The following is an 18,356-nucleotide window of genomic DNA, read 5'->3' as shown; positions in this document are numbered from 1 at the left end:
GCTGCTAACCAAAAGATTGACAGTTCGAATCCACCAGGCATCCTTGGAAACTGTGTGGGGCAGTTCTACCCTGTCCTATAGGGTCGCTATGAGTCAGAATCAACTGGATGGCAATGGGTTGGGGGTTTTGGTATATGTATATATGTGTGTATATATGTATATATATGTGTGTACTTATATATGTAATAATATGCCATCTTCAGAGGCCTTTGTTACATATGACTTACATACAGTCTGACTATAAACATATGATTTGTCCCAGCTACAACTATTACCTGGATGGGAAACCAAAAGTTATTTTATTTTACTTTATTATTGTACTTTAGGTTCGTAGGACGTGAAAGTCAGTAGGTGGTCAGAACTTATTTTGTAAGTCATTGGCAATGTGTTGTTTTGGGTTTCTTTTGTTTTGTTTGCATTTCTGTGTAACTCATATTTCTCTTGTTGTCCTTATCATCAATATCATTTTCATAAAATCTAAATGTACTAAAGATTAAGAGGTTGTTTTGGATGTGCTTTTAGCATTTGATAAATATATTATAGATGTGGAATTGCATAGTGTTTGGGAGCAGAACCTCCAAAGTAACACTGCTTGAATTTGAATCCTCACTTCATAGGCATGAGATTTTGTGGTCTTCTTGGGCCTCCATCTCCTTATAATCAAGAGGAAGTTAATAAGAGATAATCAAAGCTAAGTGCTTTGCACAGTGCCTGGCACATAGTAATCATTCAATAAATGCCAGTTATCATTATAGCTTAATAATTATAATTACTTACAATCATTACCATTACTATTTATAAATTTGTAGACTATACTCTTATTTAAAAATACTTATATGGCAAGCCTGTTTTAAAAAATAAAAAATAATGGTAACATATTTCAAAGTCATCCAATCTGAAAATCAACAGTGTATTGAGTTACTTTGCTAGGAATCAGGTGACAGAGAGTTCTCCTCAAATCTGTTAGGAAATTATAATCTGAGGGCAAAGAAGGGGTAATAAGTGTATAAGATAGGACTGTTCCACCATAAATTTAAAAGTGTGGATGGGCAGTTGAGAACTCATTCGCCTGTTTTGTAGAGTAGCTGTTAGCTTATTTGTCCATTGAAAGTGAGGAAAGACCTATAATTGGGTTTCTCCTTTTTTGTGTTAGTATGAAATATAAATTCAAAGATGCTCTTCAAAAGGTGGTGATAACTATATTTAGCATAATCGAGAAATCTTCAAGGTTGTATATACAAATATACGTGTATGTGGCTTAGAGGTTGATGTTGAAAGTTTCACATTGAAAGATATAACCTCGAGCAGTTTTGAATTGCTTTAATTCTACTCTTACCAGACATGTCACTAGTAGTAGACACCACACTGGGTGACATTTTCAGAGGAGGTGACACCAAATTGACTGTCTATAAAATTTTGTGCAGTGTTTCAGCAGAAATTATTATTTTTTATAAAAAAATCCCTGTAGTTAGTTATAACAACAAAAACATTTTTCATAAACCCAGCTTATATGTATCAGTATACCTACAAGGCTAAAACTCTATGCTAATGTACTTTTTGAACCCTCTGATGGTGTCATATTCATTGTCAAAAATAACATTTCAGGATCTATCCTGAAGTACGACACTGTCAGTTATAGGATAATATCCATATGCCTACAAGGAAGACCAGTCAATATGACGATTATTCAAATTTACACACTAACTACTAAGGCCAAAAAGGAAGAAATTGGAGATTTTTACCAACTTCTGCAGTCTGAAGTTGATCAAACATGCAATCAATATGCATTGATAATTACTGGTGATTGTAATATGAAAGCTGGAAACAAAGAAGAAGGATCAGTAATTGGAAAATACGGCCTTGGTGATAGAAATGATGCCAGAGATCACATGATAGAATTTTGCAAGACCGAGGACTTCTTCATTGCAAATATCTTTTTTCAACAACATAAACTGAGACTATACATGTGGTCCTCGCCAGATGAAATACACAGGAAGCAAATCGACTACATCAGTGGAAAGAGATGAAGGAGAAGCTCAATACCATCAGCCAGAACGAGGCCAAGGGCCGACTGTGGAACAGACCATCAATTGCTCACATGCAAATTCAAGCTGAAGCTGAAGAAAATTAGTGCAAGTCCATGAGAGCCAAAATACGACCTTGAGCATAATCCACCTGAATTTAGAGTCCACCTAAGGAATAGATTTGATGCATTGAACACTAATGATCGAAGACCAGATGAGTTGTGGAATGACATCAAGGACATCATACATGAAAAAAGCAAGAGATCATTAAAAAGACAGGAAAAAAAGAAAGGACCAAAATGGATGTAAGAAGAGACTCTGAAACTTGCTCTTGAACATAGAGTAGCTAAAATGAAAGGAAGAAATGATGAAGTAAAAGAGCTGAACAGAAGACAAAGTATTATATGAAAAAGTATTATAATGAAACGTGCAAAGATCTGAAGTTAGAAAACCAAAAGGGTAGAACATGCTCAGCATTTCTCAAGCTGAAAATACTTAAGAAAAAATTAAAGCCTTGAGTGCAATATTGAAGGATTCTTCGGGGAAAATATTAACTGACACAGGAAGAATCAAAACAAGATGGAAGGAATACACAGTGTCACTGTACCAAAAAGAATTGGTCGACGTTCAAAAATTTCAGGAGGTAGCATATGATCAAGAACCAATGGTACTGAGAGAAGAAATTCATGCTGCACTGAAGCCACTGGTGAAAAACGAGGTTCCAGGAATTGACAGAATACCAACTGAAATATTTCAAGGAACATCACAGCGCTGGAGGTGCTCACTCGCCTATGCCAAGAAATCTGAAGGACAGCTACCTGACCAACTAACTGTAAGAGTTCCCTATTTGTGCCCATTCCAATGAAAGGTGATCCAACAGAATGCAGAGATTATTAAACAATATCATTAATATCACACACAAGTAAAATTATGCTGAAAATTATTCAAAAGTGGTTGCAGCCGTACCTCAACAGGAAACTGCCAGAAATTCAAGCCAGATTCAGAAAAGGACACGGAATGAAGGATATTATTGCTGAAGCCAGATGGGTCATGGCTGAAAGCAGAGAATACCAGAAAGATGTTTACTTGTGTTTTATTGACTATGCGAAGACATTCGACTGTGTAGATCATAACAAATTATGGATAACATTGCGAAAATTGGGAGTTCCAGAACACTTAATTGTGCTCATGAGGAAACTGTACATAGACCAAGAGGCAAACAAGGGGATACTGCATGGTTTAAAGTCAGGAAAGGTGTGCGTCAGGGTTGTATCCTTTCACCGTAATTACTCAATCTGTATGCTGAGCAAATAATCAGACGAAGTGGACTACATGAAGAAGAACAAGACCTCAGAATTGGAAGAAGACTCATTACAACCTGTGATATGCAGATGACACACCTAGCTTGCTGAAAGCGAAGAGGACTTAAAGCGCTTACTGATTAAGATTGAAGACCACAGCCTTCAGTATGGATTGTACCTCAACATAAAAAAAAAACAAAACTAAAATCCTCACAACAATAAACAATATTATGATAAACTGAGAAAGTATTGAAGTTGTCAAGGATTTCATTTTAGTTGAATCCACAATCAATGTCCATGGAAGCAGTAGTCAAGAAATCAAATGTCGTATTTCATTGAGCCAATCTGCTGCAAAAGACCTTTTTAAAGTGTTAAAAAGCAAAGATGTCACTTTGAGAACTAAGGTGCGCCTGACCCAAGCCATGGTATTTTCAATTGCCTCATATGCATATGAAAGCTGGACAGTGAATAAGGGAGACTAAAGAAGAATTGATGCCTTTGAATTACAGTGTTAGTGAAGAATATTAAATATACCATGGACTAGCAGAAGAGTAACAAATCTGTCTTGGAAGAAGCACAGCCTGAATACTCCTTAGAAGTGAGGATGTATGTCTCCTGTACTTTGGACATGTTGTCAGGAAAGACCAGTCTCTGGAGAAGGACATCATGCTTGGTAAAATAGAGGGTCAGCAAAAAAGAGGAAGACCCTTCACATAACAGATTGACATGGTAGCTGCAACAATGGGCTCAAGCATAACGATTGTGAGAATGGCAGAGGACCTGGCAATGTTTTGTTCTGTTGTACATAAGGTCACTGTGAGTCGGAACCAACTTGATGACACCTGACAACAACAACAATGTGCTCTGGTCAGAGCTGTCATTATCACTCAATTACAGTGATGCTTCAAATCACGCTTCAAGCACAAGCTGTTGTTTTCATTGTTTCAGGTGTTTTTATAGTTGCTGATTTTTTCAAATTTTCTAATGTTTTAGATACAATATTGTGGTAATTAGTATTTGTGAGTCTATATCAATCACTTTTCTGAGAATTAAGTAATAATGAAAGGAAAAGAAGGAGTGCTATACAAGAATTATGATTTTTGAGTAACATTAGTGCCACAAACATTTCTAAGGATTTTTTATGGTCTGGTACCTGAAGAGGTCCATGTGGGGGAGGAGGAGGAGATGACACCATGAGTTATTGCCAAAACTCACACTTCAGGAGTTGTGACAAATAGAACTCAGCTTCTGTGTTACATAGATTACTCGATTACTCTAAATCTTTGTGGCAATACCTTCTAAGGGGAAAATCACAACTGCTGGCCTCGTCCACTTAGCACCACGTGTGGCCAAGGTTGGCTTTGCTATGCAGAAACTTCATTCCCACGGGTTCTTAAATGGAGGCACTAATGTTTGACTTACAGTGGAGCTGGTTTCAAATTAAAAAGCCAAGCACTACAAAGGCTCCATATCCTCAGGTGATTCTAATACCAAAAAAGCACAGATTTTCATGTAATTTTGTTTTAGCAACATATTGATTACTGGGAGTTTATAAAAAATATAATACCTCCTTTATAAGTAATTTTAAAAGTTTTATTACATTCTTAAATATAACATTTATAATTTCTCAGAGCCAAGATTTAAAACATACAAAAAACCAGATCATCTCTTTTAAATGAAAATCTGTGGAAAAATAGAATTTTGTTTTGCAAAATGTACTTGGTCATCATATTTTTCCATACTACTTTTATTATATGAAATTGATTTCATAATTTTAATTTAACAGACTAAACCCATTGCGGTTGAGTTGATTCCTACTCATAGCTACCCTATAGGACAGAGTAGAACCGCCCCATAGTATTTTCAAGGCTGTAAATGTTTTCAGGAACAGATTGCCACACCTTTCTTCCACAGAGCAGCTGGTGGGTTTGAACCACCAACCTTTCAGTTAGTAGCTGAACACTTAACCATTGTTCCAACAGACTAGCAACATAACATAGTCAACATTGCCATATATTTAGCACTGAATGAGCCCAATTTCTCATAATAGTATTTTAATATTTAGCTTTGCCTTACTAGTGTTTTATCAAAATAAGCGTATTTCCTTCAATAAGTTATTTTAAAAGGAATGAATGAACCGAAAAAAATTTGTGCAATGAAAGAAAAGACTTTATTTTAAAATATAATCAGTACTTGCATTTTAATACATTTGGACTGATATCTTCTTGAAAATTTTAGAGATTACTAAACATAGTCTGCAGTCATTAAAACTATTTAAAAAGAGCATGTACATTTTTTCATGATACAATAATGTTTAATGATAAAAGCAGGATATAAAATTATATGATTCTAATTCTGTAAGAAATTACATATTGCATAAAAATTATATATAACCTACATGAGTTCACATGCACCAAGAAGGAAAATGGTATTAACAGCTATCTTGAGCAGTTCTTTAAATTCCTCTGTATTTTTAAATATTTCTACAATTAATGTGTATTTTATATTCAGAAAAATAGATGCTACTTTTTTAATACATAACCAAGTAGACTGTATGTGTTATTTATTTATTCATTCATTCGTTTATTTTAAATGTATTACTTTGTATGTATTACTTCTGTGAACATGGGAATGGAGAATAGTGAGTAGACATGGACTTTCCTCTGGCTAATTCTTGGGTGTTGTCAAATACCCTAGGCTCCAAGAAACATTTTCGTCTACATATTAAAAATGGAACTATGCTTCTTTCTCTGTTACTCTAAGAGAGGTGGATGAAGGGTGAACTGATATATAGATGATAGTTTTGAGTCTAGGGGAAGAAAGACACCAGACTTTGAAAATACCGATTATCTATATGCTTACTAATTCCCTAATCTTCTCAACAAACCCCACAGGAGAATATCTTCCTATTTTTATAGCTAGAGAGAGTGAAGCACAGAAGATCAAAGCATTTGCAGAAGATTAATTTCCCAAAGTAAGCCCCAGCACATGGCTCCTCATCAAAGTACTAGCTCATACAACCACTTGCCATGTTGAAATTTGCAATGTTTGACATTCAGAGATTGTGGTCACTAATGCTTTTAATATCCTAAGATTAGGAGCCTTTGCTTAATGAAGCACAAACTCTCTTCTAATAAATAGCATTTTCTTTTTCTCCTAATTTTGTAATAATGAAGCATAGAAAGGTAGCCTGCCTAGTGTGTTTCAACATAATCTTGAAATGAACTAGTTTACAAAATTCTATTCTCAGGTTTGATTTGTTTTTTAAGATGACAGGGAGCTTTTCCTTTTTTTTAAATTGTGTTAAAATATATATAACAAAATATTTACCATATTAACCATTTTGAAGTGTACAGTTTAGTGACATTAAGTACATTCACCATTACATTCACCATACGACCATCACCATTATCCATTTCCAAATTTTTTCATCACCCTAAACAGAAATTCAGTACCCATTAAGCAGTTACTACCCATTTTCCTCTCCAAGGGCTTATCCATACTGAAGTACTTGAGTGGTTTATGGATCCCAATGAGATCTTCATAAGAGGGTTTACTTTGAATTTCCCTCTTTCAGTTTCTTTCCTATGTTTGTGACATATTACCAAAAGAATGAGTGCAGAAAATAAAAGACCAAATCATAGTAGGAGAAACATGGCTAAAAGCATAGAGAGTAGGCATTCTCAACTCTGTTGTCATTCCTCTTTTGAAAAAAAGGAAAACTCAGTAGTGTACTGTTGATCCTTGAGTTCCCCACCTCATGGAGTGCTGGCTCTGGATTCAACAAATCCTCCTCACTGGGAGAGAGGAGCGGCATGGCTGTTGGGGAGGAGGGAAGGAAGGATGGTGACTATGGTTCAGCCCATTGTTGACCAGGACAGGCCGCCCAAGCAGGCAGCACCTCCTTCCACATCATGAGGCTGAAGTCCGGTGTGACACCAACTCCCACAGGGACCTGCAGTGGTGCATCCAGTCTGTTTTGGAACTTTCTGCACTTGTTTGTACTCTGCTGTGACTGTTACCTGGGTACCAATCCCCTCATGTCCACATAAGTATATGTTGTTGTAGTTGCTTTTCTTGTTGTGTGCCCTGCAGTTGATTCCAACTCATGGTGACTCTGTGTGACAAAGTAGAACTACACTATAGGGTTTCCTAGGAGCAGATCTTCTCCAGCAAAGTGACTAGTGGGTTCAAACTGCTGACCTTTCAGTTAGCAGCCGAGTGCTTAACCATCTTGCCACCAGGGCTCCTTCATACATACATACACACATACACACATACTTAAATACATACTTACATACACACATACATACATACATACATGCAATGTCAAAAATCAGGGGTTTTTTTCTCCCAGCCCTCAGTTTCTCTCTCCACCTGTTCCCACAAGGATTCCACTCCAGAAACAAAAAGATATTTTTTTCTCCTTAAAACAGATGCCAGTTGCTTTATTTTTAAAGTTTGTTGTTTGTTTTTGTTATTTAAATGAAAGACAATTTACATAACCTTCCCCAGAAAAGTTACATCACCAGGAGGTACAATTTCAGGTCTCTAAGCAGTATTCCCTGGGAAAATCTGAATCTAACTCCTAAGTCAATTTATAGGGAGCCTCTCCCATGTCAGGGATCCCAATTTTATTGTGTAGTATTATAATGTGTCCCAGCTCCACTCCAATTAGCTAAAAAACCAGTTGCCAAACAGTTGATTCCAAGTCAAGGTGACCCCGTGTGTGTCAGTTCTACTCTAACTGTGCTCTATAGGGTTTTTAATGGCTGGTTTTTTAAAGTAGATTGCCAGGCCTTTCTTCCAAGGCACTTCTGGGTGGACCCAAGCCTCCAGTCTTTCGGTTAGCAGCTGAGGGTATTAAACATGTGTACCACCCAAGGACTTAGTTCTTAGAAAATAAACTTTGTAGTCAGGCAATTATAAATAATAAAATGGAACAAAAGACTGTTCCTTAGGAAAAAATCTAGATTTCATATTACTTTGATTCTGACTGTCTGAGCTACCTCTGGTCTCATTTGCAAATACAATGTCAGCATATTCATTCTTGTGGCTATGTGTTAAAGTGGGTTAATAATTTATTTGGTTACCAAACTAAGTAGACATATACTGACATGTCTTTTCTCCTTGTATAATATATCTTCCATCATGGAATAATAGTTTTTAAATAGGATTTTTATCTTAGGAATGCTTGTGTTATCTTGAATGCAATATGTAATATATAAATCTATCAGAATTCTCATGTTTTTGGACTTCTAACCAAGTAGGAAGATAACACCCACACAGTTTACTGATTTGATTACCACATAGAAGAGGGTTTGGCTGCAAATGACTCTTAAGATGCCTTGCGTGTGTATAGAAAGTTGTTAAATCCTGAAGTGCCTCACCCTGGATTTTGTACAAATGCTTTTTAAAAACTGGCTCATCTATGTGTATTTCTCAATTGTTTTGTTAGAGTAGGTGACGCTTTCAAAATGAGTAGGTGAGAGAAGTTGCAGCCCTAAGCTCTGTCTATGTCACCAGCCAGAAAGCAAGGTCAGAATGATTAGCCAAGGAAGAAATCCAGCTGGTCAATTCTGGGCATCATTTTGAAATTTGCTGTTCGATTTTTATCTCTCTTCTTCCACCAGATGTCCCTTTGTGACTACTCTCCTCTTATTTCTGCTATGTTTCTAGAGCCTTATTTTTAATTACCTTTGAGATGTTCTGTAGAAGTCAGCCAATGAAATCGGCCAGGTATGGCTGTGCCACTTACTAGATGTGTGACTTTATGTTAGTCTCTTAACCAGTTAGAACCTCAGTTCCCTAATCTGCAAACTAGGAGTAATTTCATCCATCTTGCAACATTGCTGTGACTACTGATGATATTGTATATAAAATGTACCTGCCATTATAGCATTCTCCTTACATTTGTGTCTGAAATTTTCCATCTTTTTTTTTTTTTTTTTAAACCGGGCCCTTAATTTTATCTCCTTCCCTCTCTCTCAGCTCAATGTTTTTAAGTTTAGGTCTTCATCTCCTCTGTCTTCCAAACTGATCTCCCTGCTTCCAGTTTAGCCCCTTCAAAACTCTCGCTTATTTACAGACCTGTCTCGCTGACCCAAGGGTCATTATTAACTATCAGTTTTCTGAATTTTTGCAGTTTCCTGACTGCATAGGAAAGCAAAACTCATTGTGATATAAAACCATTTACTACTCACAAATGGTTAAGCATTCAGCTGCTCACCGGAAGATTGGCAGTTCGAACCCACCCAAGAGGCTCTGTAGGAGAAAGACCTGGCAATCTGCTTCCATAAAGATTACAGTTAAGAAAACCTTATGGGGCAGTTCTACTTTGTCGCATGAGGTCACTATGAGTTGAAAACAACTCAATGGCACCTAACAAAAACTACTACTAATTATTATTATTGCTATAGCTAATATTTATTGAACATTTATTATGTGCTAAGCACTTTTCTCAGCACTTGACATTATTAACTCATTTAATCCCAAAACAACACTATAGGTACGTTCTATAATTATCTCCATTTCATAGATGAAGAGAGCAAGGAAAAGAGAGTCTAATAACTCATACAAGTTCACATAGCTAATATATGGCAGAGCTGGAATTCCAACCTAAGCTTCTATCTTCACAGACTAAGATATAAGTTCTTTTGCATGTCTTATAAGAGGCTGTATGGTTTTCCGCCTAGCTAACCACCAACCACTTTTCTCACATTTCTTGCCTTGTTTGCTATGCTCTAGAATCACTGAATCACTCACTGTAGCTCTTCAGCCCCACCATGCTCTCTCTCACCCGTGTTCTTGCGTTGCCTTCCTTGGCCTCTGCTGTCCTTGCTTGCTCCTCCAGCCACACTGGTCTCCTTGTCACTTCTTCAACACACCACACCTGCCCACCATAGGGCTTGTGCCCTACTGCTCCTTTATTCCAGTATCCCATGGCTACCTCCCTCACCTCCTCAAGTCCCACTCCTCAAGAAGGCTACCCTGACCATCTTATTAAATATCCCAACCTGTCTTGCCCCTAGTTCTTACCCCTACCTACCTACCTACCTAACTAGGACAGAAGTCCTCATCCTACTCTACCTTTTCTTTTTCCCAGGTGCTAATTACACTGTGGTTGTTGTTGGTGATGGTGGTTGTGGTTGTGGTGGCTGCCATCAAGTCTGTCCCCAGCTTATGGCAACCCCACACCCAATGGAATGAAACACTGCCAGGTCCTGCACCATCCTCATGATCAGTTGCTGATTGGGCAGCTATTGGGATCCATAGGGTTTTCATCGGCTGATTTTCAGAAGTAGATCACTAGGCTTACTTCCTGCTTTGTCTTAGCCTAGAAGCTCCATTGAAACCTTTTCAGCATCATAGCAACACGCAAGCCTCCAAAGATAGACAGGTGGTGGCTACACATGAAGTGCATTGACCGGGAATCAAATGTGGGTCTCCTACCACTGAATACATTTCGTTTATGTATTTATCATAGCTATTGTTACTTGCCTGCCTCCCCCACTGGACTATAAGCTTCTTCAGGGTAAGGACCTTTGTCTTTTTTGTTTACTGGTATATTCTCAATACCACAACTGTGCCTGCCAGGAAGTAGGTACATAAAAATAGTTGTTAAATAAACAAATACGTCTTTGCCCTTCTCTCCTTCTCCTAATTAACTTTTCCTTTGCTTGGAAAAGCTAGCTCAGGCTCCCCCACCCTTGAAAGCCTCTTCTTAAGATATCTCCTCTACACTAGGTATAGAATTGCTCCGGGTTCACACCATTCTCTGTACATAGTTCTGTCAAAGGACTTGACACCTTACCTGCGAGTTTGCATTTATGTCAACATCTCGAGAATGGATACTCCCTCTCAGCATCTAGTTCCTTAGCACCGTACATGATACGTGTTGCATACACAGGAAATGTTTCGTAATTCATGAATGAATAAAATAATGTGGTTTGGAAATGTGTTCGCCTCTATATCTGACAAGAGTAACAAGGGTTAAGTGCTGGCCGCTAACTGAAAGGTAGGCGGTTTGAACCCACCCAGAAATTCCTCGGGAGAAAGACCTGGGCAATCTGCTCCTGTAAAGATTACAGCCTAGAAAATCCTGTGGGCACTTCTACTCTGTCACATGGGGTTGTTATGAGTTGAAATCAACTCAATGGCACCTAACAACAACTATACCTGACTATTCCTGCTCATGCTGTGGGATTCAATCATGATTATGTTCTCTGGGAGGCCCATTCTCATGGGGGCAGACACAGCTGAGGACTGGCTTATATGTCTTCCCGTAGCTTCTTCTTCATAACTATCAAAACACTTGTCTTACTGTATTGAAATTCTCCATTTCTCATTCTCTCTCCCCTGCTAGTCATTAAGAAGGGAAAGGAAGCTTATCTTAATTATCATTACAATCATCCCTTGGTATCCAAGGGGGATAGGTTCAGGGACCCCCGTGGATACCAAAATCTGCAGATGCTCAAGTCTCTTATGTAAAATGGCATAGTATTTGCATATAACCTATGAACATCCTCCTGTATACTTTAAATCATCTCTAGATTACTTATAATTCCTAATACAATGTAAATACTATGTAAGTATTTATTTCATCACAATTGAAGACTTGCTCTAGAAGGTAGCCTTTCTCTTCTATGAGTTTCTGGAGCTCTTCTGGGAACGCTGATGCTGCCTCCGCATCAGCCAATGTGGATTCTCCAGTGATCTTGAAGTTCTTGAGCCTGGAGCACTTTACATAGCCAGCCAGCCAGCCAGCGCTTACTGGCCTGAAACTCCTTCCTCTTGCTCTCCTAAACACCCTCACACTTAGCCTTTAAGGGATGGCTTTGATCACTTCATTGCTTTAGAGGAGCCTTTTTTTTTTCCCACAAAAACAAAGGGTGCACACAACACGAGTAGTGTGAGGCGAACAATGTTCAAACAATGAATGCTGAAGACAGACTGTGAAATGGGGGGACGCTACAGCAGGGGATGCCTACACATCATTTTATTTGCGTGGATTCAGCATAGCGCTTGGCACCTGGCAAAATGAAGTTTTGCTTTTTGGAACTACCCCACCCGCCACCCCCAATGTTTTCTATCTGTGGTTGGTTGAATCCCTGGATGTGGAACCCATGGATACAGAGGGCCACCTGTATATCTTCAGAGCTCAGCATAGAGAATGGCACAGATGAGACTGTCCACATTTGCTAATGAAACTGAATCACAGGTCATCCCATTTAGCTGTCTAGTAAGAAGTCAGAAATACAAGTACAGAACTTGAATGCGGCTCTCTCATTTAATCTATGACCCGTGTAACTGTGAAACCAGCAAATTATTTATGATGGTTCAAAGGTTATACCAAAATGACCTCTGAAATTATTAAAAAGTGTGTGCCTCCAGAAGGTAAATATGGTATTTAAGTGCAAGGTAAATAACAACTATATAAACAAGACGTGCTGCAAATTTTTCCATGACTTTGTCATCAATTTTAATGTGCAAACCTGAAAACATTATCAGTATAATCCACGTTTAAAAACAAAAATTCTGTAAGTTTTAAAATTTGTTTATCAGGAAATTTTAAATGAAAGGGTGTAGAGATTAGCTGAAGATTCCTTCATTCCCCTAGAGATGGGTCATTTAGCTGTCTCTTGCCTATGCTCAGTCACAGCCTACACGATTATGTCTGAGATGGCAAATGTTCATGCTCACGTTTTCTAGAAAAGAACCATTTTGGACTTGGCCTCAGAAGATCTTTTTTGCTTGATGTCCTGGCACTACTGCTTATTAGCCTTTTGACCATATTGCCTCTCTGATCCTCAGCTCTGTAAAATGACTAAAACTACAGGTTTAGGCTTCTCAGAGTCTAGGATTCTATGAATAATCTCTACAAGGTAGAGGTGCCCCTTTAAAAATGTGATTCTGGAACCAAGGGATATAAAATAACACACATTTTCTTGAAAGTGTGTTTGTACTTCTCCTGTTTTTTATTTTCAAGATCATTGTGTGGTTTGAGGATGACCGTAACGACTGATCTCCCTCTAAATCCTGATTCTGTAATGAAGGGAGTGCAAAATAGCACGTTTCCTTTAAAGTGTGTTGGAGCCATTTTTTTTTTTTTTTTTGCTTTTTATTTTTCACATTTTTATTTTCAAGATCTCTGTGTGACTTGAGCATGACCATAACAACTTGTCTGACTATTGGTAGCAATCCATTTGCTAACACCTATACACTCTTTGTACTACAGCCTATTTCATGAGTGCTGTTTTAGGCCACTAGAGTCCTTTTCAGATTGCTCATGAGTGAGCTAACTGTTCAGTTGCAGGGTACTTGGGGTCATGTCCTGAAGCCTTCTGTGTAGAATAACTACATTGACATTTGATTAAAGAGATTTGACTCGCTAGATCAAGAAATATCCTGGGGAGATTCTGGAAATCCTTCGTGTGTATTATCTGTGCTAGGAAAGCCTGTGAAAGAACTCCGATCCCCAGGTCTCTCATTTTCCTCCCAGTAGAAGGTTACACAACTTTCCTTGCCATTCCCTGGCCCTCGGAGACACGTCATGCTGACACCTTGCGTCTGCATCCCTGGGCATGCTGTAGCTGAGATTGCCACAGTAACAGCACACGTGACGTAACATTCTCCCGTAATGACAGCGGCCTGGACGTGAGTCAGTTGAAAAGTTTCACTGGGTTTTTATTAGTGTATGATGCAGTCCCATGTCATCTACATTTCCTAGTCTGTTCAAGACTTGCACACTTGATGCTAATCACCTTCAAATGTTAGCTGGTCCAGGTCATCTCCCTGAAGCCACTGCAGTTGCTGCCTCTTCCATAGCAGTCCTTACTAATACCTACAAGAGGGGCCAAAAGCAACATTCAGGCCACACACCTTGACCTTGGTTTCTACTCTTGTATATCCTGAGCTTAATAAGCAACAGTGACCTTGACTGATTGTCGAGAAGACCTCTTTTTACCCAGGAAACTGGACAATGGTTAAGCATCTGCCTCCCAGAAGACATATTTTCCACCCAGTGGTTGGGAAGAACACGTGCTGAAGAATGAGGATGGAGTTACTGTAATGCTCTATGGGAATGTATGAAAGTGGAACTTACCATTTAATACTGCTCAAAGGCTGTCACAGAGTTATTGTTAACTTCTAATACAGGATTTGGTTTATTTTTCAGACACGGAGATGACTTGATTGTGACTCCATTTGCTCAGGTAAGCACAGCTTGGTGAACTAGCAGGTTTCCTACAGAGGTGAAAATTCAATCTGAGAAGTTAGTTTCTGGTTCTCAATTTGATTTTAAATCAAATACAAGTAAAAATACAAATTCTGCGGTTCACTCAAGTAATGCATAGGCAGTGCTAGAGTATGTGACCTTAGCCATATTGATCTGTTTCTATAAACCCATAATCCAAAGAGTATCTGTTCTTCAAACAACAAATCGCATAAGTGATAGACTTAAATGGGACTATATTTCCCTAACTGCCATAAGCACTAGAAGCAGAAGACTACATGTAGTTAAATTACACGTAGTATACTTGTTCGGTGCTTGAAATTCAATAATCCGGTTTGGCCGGATGCTTTCTTTACATTCTTTTACATATGTCTGTGTGCAAAGATTTAACTGTGGGATATGTTATGTTTATTTGTTCATTGTAGGTATATAAATGAAGAAAATATTTTAACCACATGGCAGAAATCTAAGAAGGTGATAAGATGATTTAAAGCATTTTGGAATATATATAAAAGCGTTGGTGACCAGGTGGTCTTCGTATAGGCCAGCACTTCTCAACCCTGGCTATGCATCAGAATCCCTGTAAGAGCTCTTATCCCAGTGTCCAGGCTGCATCCTAGACCAATTAAATCTAAAAATCTAGAAGTGGAATCGGGGCATCGGTATTTTACAACAGCCTCCCTGTGACTTCAGTGTGCAGCTAAGGTTGAGAGCCTCCAGTATAGACACAGTAGGGACAGATGAGATAAAAGTTATTTAACCTGGGGCTTGAAGTAGGTTTAAAGCCAAACCTGACCAATGATAAATGTTAAATATTGGAGTGTGGGTGATCTTGAAAGGTTATAAAGGTTATAATTAGCACTATGTGTATAACTAGCTGAAGGCCGTGGGCAACTCATTTAACTTGTCTAGGCCTTTTTCTCCCAGTAGGTAAAATGAAGGGACTGGGCTGGATGAAAAACAGTTAAGAAGCAGTCTGCACAGGTTCAAATCCCTTCACCTCCTCTCACTAACTGCGTGGTCTTGGGCGAATTACCAAATCTTTCTAAGCCTCCGTTTCCTCCTCTGTTAAATGACAAAATAGCAAGGGCTCACCTTATAAGGTTGTTAAGAGATTGAAATAACATAGGGCATGTAAAATGCTTAGCACAATTTTTAGAAAATAAAGTACTTAATAAAGTTTTAGTGTTATTATCAGAAAATCTTCAAGGGTTCTTCCGACACTAAAATGTCATAACAGGTATTGTTTAAAAAAGTGAATAATAGCAGTGTTCGCATGGTAAGATTATGTATAATTCTTTTACTTTTTCAAATTTCCTGATATTTTATATCGTGGCTGTAATTTAAACCAAAAAATTAATAAATCCATAAATAGCGTAATATATAATAGTGATTTTTTCATTACTGCCGGCATTTGAAAATAAGAGTAGCATCCCTTTAAGATGGTTTATGTCCTGTCTGCTTAAGGGCTGCTGAAGAACATGGGTTCTTTCTAGTACATATATTTCTATGTTTAAAAGAAGTATACTCATATGCTTTTATCGTATTTTGTAAGAGCATAATCTTATAAAGCTAAGGAGTTTACTGTTCAGAACTCAGAATTTTATATATAAGAGTGTGAACAGATAAGATCAGACAAAATAATATAAATAATAATGATCACCAAACATAGACGTGATCCTCCTAATTTAAGCTTATTCAGGTAGCTACTCTTGCTTCTAATTAAAATCTGTAGATACTGTTGTAAGAAAAAATATATCTAAATAAATAGTAAAAATGTAAACTATATTCTGTGTATGATACATTATCTGCTTACTTCAAGTAGTATTTATTAATCTTCCACAAATAGCTTAATAAATTCAACATGGTTTCTGCCATCAGTGCTCTTAAATTCCAAAGAAAGCTAGTCTTTTATATAATTAGACATTTTCTGTAGTACAGTCTCCAAAAAACTAATAGAATTTCAGTATTCTGAGAAAAAATATGTAAAATATCATTCGTCTTTGTTAGTTAGCTGTTTAAATAATTAAGATGTGTACTTAATACCCTTGAAATGGGAACTTTGAATATAAACCAACTCTGTGTAATATATAGGCACATAAGATACCTGAAAATAATACCATAGTATATTTAGAGGATTTTGCATATAATTAGCTAAATGACTCCTAACACGTTGTAGAGAGGGTGGTCATTGTCCCAGAGCCTACAGATTTTTTTAAGTGGCTTCTTCACAGTTTTCACAAATGACCTTTTGCTAGAACGTACTACCTGGAAAGCTCTACTAGAATTTAAAAAAAAAAAAAAAAAAGTCTTAAATTCTGAACAACTTCATCAGTAATAGAACTTCTTTTGGGAAACAGGTTAAGAAAAAAGGCCCAGCTAGAGTCAGTCTGTCTGTGGTTTTCTATTAAGCACTGTTGGGCACAACAAACATTTTGTTGACCTAACCCCTGATGTCTCAAAATTTTCAATATAGATAGAGCACTCGTCACTGAATACTAAATATGATGATGCTAAAAATATTTTCTGTCACTTGAAGACAATTAATGCCCCCAACATTATCCAGCCTGACAAAACCATAATTGCTTTCGTGATAGAAACATGACTACTGATTTTACATAAGTCACTCAGGAAAATGTTCTGCCAAATAATTCTCCCCTTTTCCTAGCATACTTTGGGTTTTGGAATTCCACACTAAATTCTTCTGGTGAAAAAAAAAAAATACACTGCTCTCAAAATAATTCTTTTTCGTAAAAAGTTTGGAAAATAAATATAAGCAGATTTATTTTAAGTTCAAACCTCAAAGTAACTACTATTGACATTTTATTTTATATTCCTTTAGAGTTTTTTTTTTTCTGTATTTTCTTTCTCATGATTCTTAAAAATGGCCTTCCACAGTTTAAGTGTTTATAGAGCTTCTTCCAAACCCATCTCATCTTCCGTCTCTTCTTGAGAATCCATTTCTTTATGCCTAAGTGCATCTCCAAAATATGAAAGGATACCTCCCTATTCTTTCCCAACCATGATTTCCCCATGAAACTAAGAGAATAAAATCCTAAATTGTAAGAGAATTTAGGAAGTCATACAAGGATACAGTCCACTTTGCTCGTCAGGGCTTTGACCTAAAACGTCTTAGAGAAACGTAGTCTTCAGTAAAGATTCTACCATTATCTCTCCGTCTTCTATTCCAGTGTCTAAAGCACTGTCAGGGTGAGGAATTCCTGTTGGTGTTTAACCTAAACTCTTTTACACCTCTCATTTCTTATGCTTCCCCTAGAAGCTCAGAATCCCCTCTGTCCCCCGAAAAAATAACAGCTTTAAATATTTAGTTTATTTCAATTTTGAAATATTTTTTTAATGTTTGTGTTGAAATCTTGCAGCGTGGGTATTTCCTTAGGCGTGAAGGCTGGGTGTTGAGAGGAATCCCACTGTCATGCCACACCATGCCACTTGGCAGCTGGCATTTTCTTCCATTGAGTGAGTAGCAATCTGGCCCAAGTTCATAGGGCCTGGGAGTGCACTAGGGAGACATCAATCAACAAACCAACCCCTTGCCATGGAGTAGATTTCGACTGGTAACAACCCTATAGGACAGAGTAGAACTGCCCCATAGGGTTTCTGTCATGGTTTGAATTATGTCCCCCCAAAAATGTGTATCAATTTGGCTAGGCCATGATTCCTGGTACTGTGTGATTTTCCTGTATGTTGTAAACCTGCCTTTATGATGTTAATGAGGGAGGGTGGGTGGCAGTTGTGTTAGTAACGCAGGACCTGATCTACAAGACTGGATTGTGTCCT

At 37.7% G+C, this 18,356-nt stretch overlaps 1 protein-coding gene across 5 annotated transcripts in view; it reads left to right on the top strand.

The window, feature by feature from the left end:
• Positions 1-18,356, top strand: part of PDE4D (phosphodiesterase 4D) — an 889,016-nt gene that overhangs the window by 635,087 nt on the left and 235,573 nt on the right. For 4 of the 5 annotated variants that reach the window (XM_004380493.2, XM_004380496.2, XM_023734997.1 and 1 more), the window contains exon 3: positions 14,502-14,538. In XM_004380493.2, coding sequence (XP_004380550.1) covers positions 14,502-14,538 — 37 coding nt within the window. Of the gene's footprint in view, positions 1-14,501; positions 14,539-14,983; positions 15,033-18,356 lie in introns of all 5 variants that reach the window. The other variant, XM_023734998.1, reaches the window with a different exon arrangement.

This window comes from Trichechus manatus, unplaced genomic scaffold (assembly GCF_000243295.1).
Source record: "Trichechus manatus latirostris isolate Lorelei unplaced genomic scaffold, TriManLat1.0 scaffold00074, whole genome shotgun sequence".
NCBI classification, from domain to species: Eukaryota; Metazoa; Chordata; class Mammalia; order Sirenia; family Trichechidae; genus Trichechus; species Trichechus manatus.
This window is presented reverse-complemented; position numbering and strand designations above follow the sequence as displayed.